The sequence below is a fragment of the Pan troglodytes genome, chromosome X, assembly GCF_028858775.2.
Source record: "Pan troglodytes isolate AG18354 chromosome X, NHGRI_mPanTro3-v2.0_pri, whole genome shotgun sequence".
NCBI classification, from domain to species: Eukaryota; Metazoa; Chordata; class Mammalia; order Primates; family Hominidae; genus Pan; species Pan troglodytes.
The window spans coordinates 104533283-104545867 of NC_072421.2; the positions used below are offsets into that span (position 1 = coordinate 104533283).

The following is a 12585-nucleotide window of genomic DNA, read 5'->3' on the forward strand; positions in this document are numbered from 1 at the left end:
GGGAAGGAGTAAGAAGTGTCTGTCCTTGGGTGGAAAGCTAGAACTTTAGCAGTGTGTCTCTAGGATAGCCCCTGCCTTCACTAGCTTGAGGTGGGTCTGATCTTCATTATTAATTGCTCCTCTTTTTGGTTGTCTTCGACAGGTATTTCCAGCCTTAAACTTAGTAGATATCTTTTTTTTTCCCATACTCTCCTAAGTAGGAAGGAGTGTACTCTGTGCATCCCTGTGGCTCTTAATGCTTTCAAACGCCAGCTCATGAGTCTTCAAACTTTTGGTCTTTCTAACTGATGCTTTGCTTCCCTGGAGAAAACTAATTACTTTATTATTATTTTTTTCATCATTGTCCTTCTTGTTTCTACATCTGGTATATGCCACTCTTGCTGCAGCTCAGTAGCATGTCCCAGTCCAAGTGTATTAGTCTGTTTTCATGCTGCTGATAAAGACACATCTGAGACTGAGCAATTTACAAAAGAAAGAGGTTTAATGGACTCACAGTTCCACGTGGCTGGGGAGGCCTCACAATCACAGCAGAAGATGCAAGGCACGTCTCACATGGTGGCAGATAACAGAAGAGAACTTGTGCAGGGAAACTCCCCTTTATAAAACCACCAGATCTCATGAGACTTATTCACTATCATGAGAACAGCAGGGGAAAGACCCGCCCCATGATTCAATTACCTCCCACAGGGTCCCTTCCATGACACGTAGGAATTGTGAGAGTTACAATTCAAGATGAGATTTGTGTAGGGACACAGTCAAACCATATCACCAAGTTTCTGTGTTTTTCCCTTGTGCTGGTATAGAGCTCTCTTGAAAACACCCTCAGTTCACTACTAATGGTCCACAAGAGGTTAAATTGTTTTCCCCACCAACTGTTCAACAACTGTGCCTTTTTTTTTTTTGAGGAGTTTCCCTCTTGTCAGCCAGGCTGGAGTGCAATGGTGTGATCTCGGCTCACTGCAACCTCTACCTCCCGGGTTAAAGTCATTCTCCTGCCTCAGCCTCCTGAGTAGCTGGGATTACAGGCACACACCACCTGTAATTTTTGTATTTTTTAGTAGAGATGGGGTTTTGCCATGTTGGCCAGGCTGGTCTTGAACTCCTGACCTCAGGTGATCCACCTACCTTGGCCTCCCAAAGTGCTGGGATTATAGGCAAGAGCCACCACACCCGGTCCAACTGGGCAATTTTTTCATGTGAAATGGCTAGGGTTTAAGCTGTAGAGGTGTTTTTACACCCAAGAAATCTGGGCACATGCAAGAACATCTGTCCTTTTCTTTCTAGGCAAAGACTCAGTCTTTTAAAAATCTTAGAGTCCTGAAGAGGAGCCCTAAAAATTACTTACCATGTACTCCACTTTCTCCCTTTCCTTTTCTGGTATTTCCTAAGGCTTGCAGAATAATACCCTCAGGAAATGCTAGTAAGACCACATACACATACTCTTCCTTCCTGAATAATTATCAGGCACTATATATTTGCTGACAAAATAAATGCATGAATTAGTGAAAATACAGTAGTTATATACCAAATGAAAAATCAAATTATGAGACATATATAATATTATTCCTTCTCTGTAAAATGTAACATATATTTGAATAAGCCTACCTACATAGAAAAGTCTGGAATTATACATAAAAATGAATGTATAAAATAGTTTACCTTTAAGACTGGGATGAAAATTTTTAAAACTTAGTTACTTTTGACAATGATTTTTAATTATTTCCTTCCTTCTTTTCTCTACTTATTTCCATTCTTTATTCTTTCATTTATTTATTTTTTTCTTTGCATCACAATCATATATTCTTTAATACACTTTTTATTTTGGAATATTTTTAGATTTACAGGAAAGCTGCAAAGATAGTACATGGTTTCAGCTTCTCTTTATGTTATCATCTTACATTACTATGGTACACTTGTTTAAAGTAAGAAACCAACATTGGTACATTATTAACTAAATTCCAAACTTCAATCACATTTGACGAATTTTTCCATTAATTTCCTTTTTTCCTTTCCAGGATCCAATCCAATTGCATTTAGTTGTCATGTCTCCTTAGTCTGCTCTGTCCTGTGACAGTTTCTTTCCTTGTTTTTTTTATGAACTTGATAGTTTCAGGGTGTACTAGGCAGGAATATTGAAGAATACCTCTTGATTTGTGTTTATTGGCTATTTTTTAAAATTAGACCGGGTTTGAGTTTTTGGGAGAAATATGATATAATCGATGTGTCCTCTTTGCATCATACTGGGGTACATGATAACAACATGACTTATCCCTACTGATGTTCACTTTGATCACTTGGTTAAGGTGGTATTTGCTGTTTCTCCACATTCAAGTTACTGTTTCTCCCTTTCCAGCATGTATTAGTTTAATAATAAGACAACTAATAACATGTTTTTATTTATTTTTTATTTTTATTTATTTTTTGAGACGGAGTCTCATTCTGTCGCCCAGGCTGGAGTGCAGGGGTGTGATCTCGGCTCACTGCAACCTCCGCCTCCTGGGTTCAAGTGATTCTCATGTCTCAGCCTCCTGAGTAGCTGAGACTACAGGCGTGTGCCACAGTGCCCGGCTAATTTTTGTATTTTTAGTACAGACAGGGTTTCACCATGTTGGCCAGGCTGGTCTCAAACTCCCAACCTCAAGTGATCCTTCTGCCTCAGCCTCTCAAATGCTGGGATTACAGACGTGAGCCACTGCACCCAGCCATTCATATTTTTTAAAGTAGAAAAATTATGCCAAGGACCAGATGACTCCCTGCAGATCAGTGGCTTCTTTGAAAAGATCAAAAATATTCTTTTTTCCCCCCCAGAGAATAGAGGAATATGACCTACTTGAAATTTCTTTTTTATTTATTTTCCTGACAAATTCCACTCATATCCTTTCCATCCTTCTTTTCAGGAATATAGGACTTAGTTTTTTAAAGCAGTCTGAGTGGTAATGGAAAGAGAAAGTTTCCACTTTGTTTTCCAGAAATCCAGAAAGGCATGACTTGAACTTGATTCTTTGAAGTAGCTTGAAGTATTTTAGGAGAAGCTTAGAGTACAGCTGCACTGACTGCACCTCCACATTCAGGGTTTGGTATCATAGAACATCTTTCTGTTACCTTCACAACTGAAATGACATATCAAGACCTCATTCTGGTCGAAGTTTAAAAATTTAAATAATTAATGCCTTTGTGAAGAAATTCTCCTGCTTTCCTAAAGGAATGTAGAAAAGTGGCATCGTTGCTCAGGTACTGCGAATCTTTCACTTCAATTTTGAAGAAAATGATGTTGTTTTTTTTTTTTTGCCACAGAATACTCTATAGTAGTTAAAAGTTTAAGCTTGTTCTGGATACATTATTTACTATCTTTGTAGGCCCCTTAATCTTTCTGAGACCTCGATTCCTCATCTGTAAAAATTAGAATAATTAAAACTACTCCCTACCTCATACTATGAGGACTATTGTCTTTCTGTTAAATTGACTCTTTTTAAAATTTTTATAGAGATGGGGTCTTCCTATGTTGCTTCGAACTCCTGGGCTCAAGTGATCTTCCCACCTCAGCCTCCCAAAGTGCTGGGATTTCAGGCGTGAGCCACTGTACCTAGCAGACCCTTTTATCACTATGAAATGTGCTCGTGTTCCCTATCTCCGGTAATACTTCTTGACTGAAAGACTACTTTGTCTGACATTAGTATAACCATGACAGCTTTACTGTTGTTGTTGTTGTTAGAGTTTGTATGGTATATTTTTCCATTTTTGTACTTTCAATCTGTATCTTCATACATAAAATGTGTCTCTTGTAAATGGTATATAGTTGGGTCTTGATTTTTTCCAGTCAGACAATCTTTGTATTTCATTGGAGTATTTTGTTTATTTGTATTAATGTGACTAATGATATACAGCCATGCATTGCTTAACGACAGGGACACATTCTGAGAATGGTATTGTGCGAACATTATAGAGTGTACTTACACAAACCTAGATACTATAGCCTACTATATACACCTAGGTTATATAAAATAGCCTATCACTTCTAGGCTACAAATCTCTACAGCATGCTACTGTTTACACCAGCATCACCTTAAACACATGAGTAATGCATTGCACTATGACATTATATGGCTATGACATCACTAGATTATGGGAATTTTTCAGCTCCATTATGATATTATGGGACCACCATCATATTTGCAGTCCCTTTTTGACTGAAATATTGTTATGCAATTCATGACTGTGGCTGCATTTAAGCTCACTATTTTGCTATTGTTGTCTAGTTGTTTGATCTGTCAGTTGTTTCCTTGTTCCTCTTATGCTACCTTATTTTGGATTAATTCAGTTTTTCATTATTACAACTTCATTTTGAGTCCTCCATTAACATTTTGTTTATACCTTTCCAATGTTTTTAGTGGTTATTCTAGAGCAATAGTTCTTAAACAGGAGTGATTTTGTTACCCAGGGAACATTTGACCATGTCTAGAGGTATTTTTGGCTGTCACATTTTGGGGAAGGTGCTACTGGCATCTAGTGGGTAGGGGCCAGGGATACCATTAAACAGCTTAAAATACAAAGATTAGCCATACACAACAAAGAATTATCCAGCCCCAAAAGTCAAAAGTGACAAGGTTAAGAAACCCTGCTCTAGAAACCCTTCATCCTTAATTTATTACAATCTTCCTTACTTAGTACCTTAGCACTTCATAATGCAAAAAATTAAACAAGAGTAAAGGTCCATTTATCTGCTCCCATCATTTCTACTATTATCATATATTTTACTTCTACATATAACTCCACAAGGCATTGTTATTACTGTTACTTTAAATAATACATAATCTTTTATATTTATGTACATGTATACCCTTTCTGATGCTATTCATTTCTTCCTGGAGTGCTGTTCTTTAATGTAGTATCCTTTTCCTTCAGTCTGAAGGAAAAAGTATTTCTTACAGTGCAGTTTTGATGGCAATGAATTCTTTCAACTTTCATTTGTCCAAAAAAATCTTTATTTAATCTTTATTTTTAAAGGATTTTCACTGGACACATAATTATAGATCAGCATTTTTATCTTAGAGTATTTTGAAGATGTGATTATACTATATTCTGACATCCATGTATTGTGCTGCTTTGGAGTTTGTTGTTAGTCTTATGTTCATTTCTTTAAGGTCATTTGCCTTTCCCCACACTCCTCTGGCTTTTTTTTGCTTTTTTTTTTTTTTTGGGACAGGGCCTCATTCTGTTGCACAGGCTGGAGTACAGTGGCATGATTATGGCTCACTGCAGCCTTGACCTCTCAGGCTCAAGCAATCCTCCCACCTCCGCCTCCCACAGGTGTGCAGCACCACACCTGGCTCATTTTAAAATTTTTTAATAGAGACAGAGTCCCCTTATATTGCCCAGGCTGGTCTTAAACTCCTGGGCTCAAGTGATCCTCCTACCTCAGCCTCCTGAAGTGTTGGGATTACAGGCATGAACCACTTCATCCAGCTCTGGCTGCTTTTAAGTTTTTCTCTTTATCCTTCGTTCAGAAGTTGAACTATAATGTGCCTAAGTATGGTTTTCCTGTTTTTATCCTACTTGGGGTTTACTGAGATTACTGGATCTGTGGGTTGATGTCTGTCATTACTTTTGAGAAATTATCAGCCATTATCACTTTGAATAGTTTTTTTTTCTGCCTCATTCTCTTGCTCTTTTCCTTCTGAGATTTTAATTACACTAATATTATACTGGCTGACAATCTCCTACATAACTCTCGTGTTGTTTTCTCTTCTTTCCATTATTTTTTCTCCATGTACTTCAATTGAATAGTTTCTATTGCACTGTCTTTGAGTTCACTACTCTTCTGCTGTGTTCAGTCTACTAATAAACCCATTCAAGGAATTAAAGTGAAATACACAAACATAAAATTAATAAAGTGTAAAATTCAGTGGCATTTAGTACCTTCAGTGTTGTCCAACCACCACCTCTAGTTCCAAAAAATTTTAATCACCCCTAAAGTAAACCCTATATCCATTAAGTACTCACTCCCTATTCCCTTCTACCCATAGACCCCGACAACCACCAATCAGCTTTCTGTCTCTATGGATTTATCTATACTGGCTATGTCATATAAGTGGAATAAAAAATGTGACCTTTTGTGCCTGGCTTCTTTCATTCAGCATGTTGTTGGGGTATAGCTGTGCTGCATCACGTATCAGTACATTCAACATCTGGATCACTAGTGGGTCTACTTATACTGACTGTTTTCATTTTGATTATAGGTCACATTTTCCTGTTTCTTCATATGTCTCATAATCTTTTGATACGCTTGTTTTGCAGGAGACAAGTCTATGCAAACCTTTCCCAAAGTCCGAGGAAGCTGAGAGGCTGAAGAAAGAGGCTGACAAATCCAGTTTCTTAGATCCAGTTTCTTAGAAAGAAACGTTTAACAGCGACTTAGGAACAGAAGCCATGTCTGTCTCAGGTGGTGATGAGACAAGATGGTGGATTCCTGTGCCATTACCCCCTAGACCCAGAGTTTATATACAACAGGGGAGGGGGTGGTTCAGAAGGGTTATGTAGGACAACTGAAGTATGATAACATCAAAGTTGTTTGACCTAAGGACAGGATTTATGGTAAGAACCTGCTCTTACACAAGGAACAATAGATAAACTGGAAATCTTGGAGGCCTTCCTGGAACAGGGGTTAATCGGAAGCCAGCATGGTGGATTAGCTTCCACGATGGAGTTGGTTTAGCCTTCACAATAACGAAAATTGTGCAAAAGTGATATAGATTCTGATATCAACGATTTTTTTTTTCCTCTTAGAGAGGGAAGGCTCTTTTGTCAGGAAAATGGGTGAGGAGTAATCACTTCAAACCAATTAGAAATTGAGCTAGGTTGGCACAGGGTTGTGGGTTTAGTTCCACTCTGTCCTAACTAAAATTCTTGAGGGCAAAATCTGAAAATAGATTCTTCCCTTTTGGGAGACAATCTTTTCTATACCCAGACTTTGTCTCCTATAAATCATGAGATTGCAAGAGATTTATCTCTGACTTTCCAGCCCATCCTCTGAGGCTCCAGTGCCGCTCCAGTGCTCAAGAAAAGTCAGTGGGGGAAAAACCAAGGTGAGACCTGACTTCAAGTTTGAGGGTTCTCCAAATTCTGATCTTTCATGTCAGCTCATGAGGCTGTCAAAAGTTCTACTACTTTTATCTCCTGAGCAGAGTCTCTCTGCCTATGGCAAAAAACAATTATCAGCCCATACCCAGACTTCGCAGATGCCCATGGAAGGAAAGTGGTCATTAATCTCCACTCACATAGAAAGAACTCTCTCTCTCTCTCTCTCTCTCTATATATATATATATACACACACACACATATACATATATACATATATTGTTGTTATAGTAGGAGGGAGGTATGTTCCTATCTTCTATATCCTGCAGGGTTGCACTCCATTACATCAAGTAGAAATGGGCTTATGAGAATTATATTGATTAATTTTATTAATTCATTCAATTAATATTTATTGTTCACCTTCTATGTGTCAAGTACTGTTCTAAGCACTACAGTTGTTTCAATATTCTTATCTTTAGCAGCCATGTGAATAGTTGGATCATTTAGGGAGGTGTTAACATTGGGAATGGAACCAGTTTTTGAATAGGAAGTGTATCAAGAGTTCTGTTTTGGATGAGCTCAGTTTGACATGCATATTAGACATCTAAGTGGAAGTATCATGTAGGAAGCTAGATATACAAGTAGAATTCAGGGGAGTCTCAATCTGAATGAATTTGAGTGTCATCAATTAGTACAGATAGAGAAGTATTCTGTAGTACTGAGCCCTGGGAAAACCCAACATTAAAGATGAGAGAAGACAAATCAGCCAGCAAAGGAAAGAATGAAAGAGCAGCCAGTGAGGGAGGAAGGAAACCAAGACTAAGGTTTAACAGTAGCCAGGTGAAGAAAACATTTCAAGGAGGGAGTGATCAACTGTGTTGAATGCTGCTGAGAGGTTAAGTGGGGACAAAAAGATGGCCATGACATCTTTTGGCAACTGGTGGCCTTAAAGAGTTATTTCAGTAAACTGGTAGGGCCAGAAGCCTGACTAAACTGAATTAAGGAGGAAAATTGGAGATAAAGAGGTTATACGAGGACAGGTGCCTGGATAACCTCAGCCAACCTAGTTCTTCCCACTCCTTCCTCTTAGTTGAAGTGTCTGAAAAAATCTGAGCTATGACCTTGTTTTGCAACATTTGTGCTCAGTGGGACAAGTGGCATCCAGAATATATAAATCCAGAGCAGAGCAGTTTCGGGGTCACTCAGCTGTTGTGCAATGTAGGGTACGTGCAGACAAGACTCCAATCACCTTGGGAACTTTCCTGAGCCTTTGAGAGACCGGCTCACTCTGGATCCTAGGCTTCTGTTTATCCTTGCTGCCTATCTTTGAGTAATAAGGCAGCTTTTCTTGACTTGTACAAGTGTCCTGTCTTACTAAACTCACGCAGGTGGTAGAGATACTGGGGGTCCTTTTGCTCCTCGCAGCTGTTTTCATGTTATTGGAACTGCTGTTGCAACTGGGTCTACTCTAAGCCCCCGCCAGACTTGTGAACCTTTACAGAGGTATAAACAACTCTGGATAAATTTTACTATTAAAGGGAGTATAGAAATGGGATGTCAGCTGGGAGGACATCAAGGGAGGGTTTTTGTAAAAATGATGAGATTGTACGATATATAAAACATGTTAGCATAGAAATGGTAAGTAAATTGTTATGCTTACTATTATTATCTCACTACAAGAATCATTTGAACTTTTCAAATAGCAGTCCATATAATGTTAGGACTTTTAGGATTCATATTCTGATTCTTTATAAGTTTAGGCCAAAAAGGAAAGTTAAGTTCTCAGAGAGAAAGTCAAAATCTTGTGAGCATACTTGTGACTGATGACCCTACTCACTATGGTCAAGCTTATTCCACCAGAGAACAGAAGACATCCACGGTTGCTCAGGTATTATAGGAGAAATAATTTTTGGCATGTTAGTTTCTCACTATAATTGTTTGAAGAGGGAAAGACTGTAAGAATTAGCTAATGTGTCAAGTATATCTTCTCATTCACGAATTCAACAATTGTTTATTAAGCAAACATTATTCTAGATGCTTGAAACATGGCAATTAAAAAAATATTTTTACTCTCTTGGAGGTCATATCCTTTTTTTTTTTTTTTTTGAGACAGAGTCTCGTTCTTCACCCAGGATGGAGTGCAGTGGCGTCATCTCGCTCACTGCAGCCTCCACCTCCCGGGTTCAAGCGATTTCCGGCTAATTTTTGTATTTTTAGTAGAGACAGGGTTTCACCATGTTGGCCAGGCTGGTCTCGAACTCCTGACCTCAAGTGATCCGTATGCCTCGGCCTCCCAAAGTGCTGGGATTACAGGTGTGAGCCACTGCGTCTGGCCTCTTGGAGGTCATATGTTAATAGGGGAACAGATAATCAGGTATGAAAATAATTGGTAAGATAATTTCACATAATGTTGAGTGGTATGGAGGATGTACACAGGGTCATGAGATAGAAAGTGACTGAGAGGAGAGTTGGTGAAATTCTTTATAAATAAGGTAGCCAAAGAAAGCTTTTCTAAGGGAAGTGACATTTGGCCTGATGAAGGAGGCAGCCACGTGTACATATGGCGTTGTGGGTTGGCGGAGGGGGGACAACTTTCTAGGCAAAGGGAACAAAGATGCTAAGGTAAGGAGAAGCTTGACTTCTTAGAAAAGAATGCCAATATGTCTGCTGTATGTGTAAGGGCAGAGTAGTATGAGAAGAGGTCAGAGAGGTGGTCAATAGCCAGATCTGGTATAGAGCTTTGTAGACTATGATAAGAAGTTTGCTTTTTTAAAAAATGTGGACAATGCACATAACATAAAACATACCATCTAGACTTATTTTAATTATTTTTTGCAGTTGCAAGATTTAATAGAGTGAAAACAGGGCTCCCATACAAAGGGAGGGGACCCAAAGAGGGTAGCCGTTGCTGGCTCGAATGCCTGAGTTTATATCCCGATCATTGTCCCTCTTGCTGTGCTCTCAGGCGATAGATGATTGGCTATTTCTTTACCTCCTGTTTTTGCTTAATTAGCATTTTAGTGAGCTCTCTGATTGGTCGGGTGTGAGCTAAGTTGCAAGCCCCGTGTTTAAAGGTGGACGCGGTCACCTTCCCAGCTAGGCTTAGGGATTCTTAGTCGGCCTAGGAAATCCAGCTAGTCCTGTCTCTCAGTACCCCCTCTCAACAGGAAAACCCAAGTGCTGCTGGGGAGGTTGACTGACGACCGCTCTACCTGCTTCCTGCTGAAATGGGGCATGGTAGGGGTTGTGCAGTTGAGATTTCCTCAGGAGGGGTGCCTTTGATGTCATTAACATCGGAGCAAGGGCTAGCAGGCTGGTCCAGGGGTCCATGGTAGATTTTAGTCATGGACTGCATCTGGGGCTCCATTTGAAGAACCATTTGTAGCTTTACAGCTTCAATTCTGGAAGAGACAAACTTAACAAGGAGGTTAAATATACAGGGTCCAAAGAGGAGTAACAGTATTAGAGCTGCTAGAGGTCCTAAGAAGGGGAGAACCCAGGGCATCCATTGGCTGAGGAGGCCCCAGTGTTCGGTGTTTTGAAGCTCCTCTGCTCTACATTGTATTCGATCTCGAATTTCTTTAACTTTCTCAGTGACAATTCTGGATTGATTAACATAATAACAGCATTCTTCTCCTAAAAATAAACAGGTTCCCCCTCTTTTGGCGGTTAGCAAGTCTAAAGCTCTTCGATTTTGAAGGACTACTGCTGCTAGGGAGTTAAGTTGATCTTGCAAGGTGACCAGGGAGTCAGTGACCTGTTCCATGTCACCATTTATTTCTTGAGATAGTTTGTAGTAGAACTGAGTAGAGGTTGTGATACCGCCAATGCCAGTACCTAGTCTGCCTAGCACTCCTGCTCTGATAACAAAAGGAAGAATGGGTACTCTTTTGTTGTGGGGCTTAGGTATGACATGATTGTATAAATCTTGCTCAGTGTAGATGGTCATAGGGGGCACTAAGAATGAGAGGAAGCACATAGATTCTGAAAAGCCATTCAAACAATGATAGGCTGAGGTACCACAGACAAAAAATATTCCTGAGGGTAGGCAGACTATTCGTGTGGGAGGCGTTACCCACCTGATGCATTGGGAGCTGGTTGTGTCTATAGTATTGCTAAATTTTACACAGGTGAGGTTTGAGGTATGGGTTATTTCCAGATTGGAAACAAGAGGTCCTACTAAAACGGAAGTGGTGTTTATTTCTGTGCTGAAGTTGTTCCATTGTTCAGGAACAGGGATTGAAATGTATGGCCTGAAGTGCAGGGGGAGGCACATCCAACAGTTAGTAGGGTTTTGGGCTGAGACCTCATGGAGCCGAGTGAGGGTGGTATTAAATAGGCTCACCAGGCGAGTATGGGTACGGAGGGTTTCATGTAGTTTTGAGAGAACTAGTCCTTTGTAGGGGCTAGGGGTGCTATGTCCCCGGGTCAGTTGGGAGATTGCTTCCTTTACTTGTTTTTCTCTTGCCTGACCTTGAATTCCACCCCCATCAGACATACTGGTATGGGTGAAGTAAGTCCAACAGACAGTGGCTCCAAGTCCTCCAGGACAACTAGGATTAATCATTTTCCCTGTCCAATAATGAGTATTTGCATGCATGCAAAGAGTGGCAGAGTTATAGCAGTTGCGGGGCATATGGGTGTGGGCAGTGAAGGTGGAGTTTCCCTTAGATAAACTCCTATACGATGGGGCATCAATATTTCCAGGAAGCCGCGTTCTTCATAGAAACTCTTGGTAAGGGGAGCTACTGGTTGTACAGCAGCATGGAGGGGGTGCAGTGAGAGTGAAAGGGAGTAAGAGAACAGTAAAGAGAAAAATATGATAAGGGATGGCCATGGGGATTTATGATTTGTTACTTTCCTCACAGTTGTCTGATAGTCACAAGTTTCCTTTAGCAGTGAGCATGCCATTCACGAGATTCCACACAGTAAGATCTCTTCCCTGTATTATTTTAATTGCTTCAGATACTAAGACTCCTACTGCTGCCACTACCCATAAACAATGAGGCCAATCCTTTGCCACTACATCAATTTCCTTACTCAGGTACGCCATGGGTTGCAAGCTCATCCTTCGGACCTGTGTAAGGACTCCTAGAGCTATTCCTGTTTTTTTCTGTGACATATAAAGAAAAGTCTGCCCCATTGGCAAGCTTAACACTGGGGCTTGGGTTAGGGCCTTCTTTAGGGCCTGGAAAGCTGCTTCTGCTTCAGGTGCCCATCTTACTAAATGGTATTGGCTTTCTGAGTTTCCTTAATTAGTGTATATAATGGTCTGGCTATTTCGCCGTACCTGGGAATCTATATTTGGCAGAAACCTGTTATGCCAAGGAACCCTCTTACTTGCTTTAGGGTTTTGGGATGAGGATAAGCCAGTGTAGGCTGGATACGTTCTTCACTGAGGGCCCTGGTGCCTTTGGATAATTTTAGACCTAAGTATTTAACCTGCTGTGAGCAGAGCTGAGCCTTTGGTTTGGAAACCTTGTAGCCACAGGTAGCGAGGAAATTTAAGAG

General features: G+C 40.2%; 1 protein-coding gene across 1 annotated transcript; it reads right to left on the reverse strand.

Annotated features, from left to right (window-relative positions):
- Positions 1-9186: 9186 nt before the first annotated feature.
- LOC129138663 (syncytin-1-like) lies at positions 9187-12300 on the reverse strand. The gene has a single exon (XM_063803998.1). It carries the CDS (start codon positions 11708-11710, stop codon positions 10283-10285), a length of 1428 nt encoding a protein of 475 aa, XP_063660068.1. The 5' UTR covers positions 11711-12300; the 3' UTR covers positions 9187-10282.
- Positions 12301-12585: the final 285 nt, after the last annotated feature.

Bases quoted from the DNA above. Each gene is read 5' to 3' on its own strand.
- LOC129138663 (XM_063803998.1), bottom strand. From the start codon at position 11,710: ATGCCCCGCAACTGCTATAACTCTGCCACTCTTTGCATGCATGCAAAT.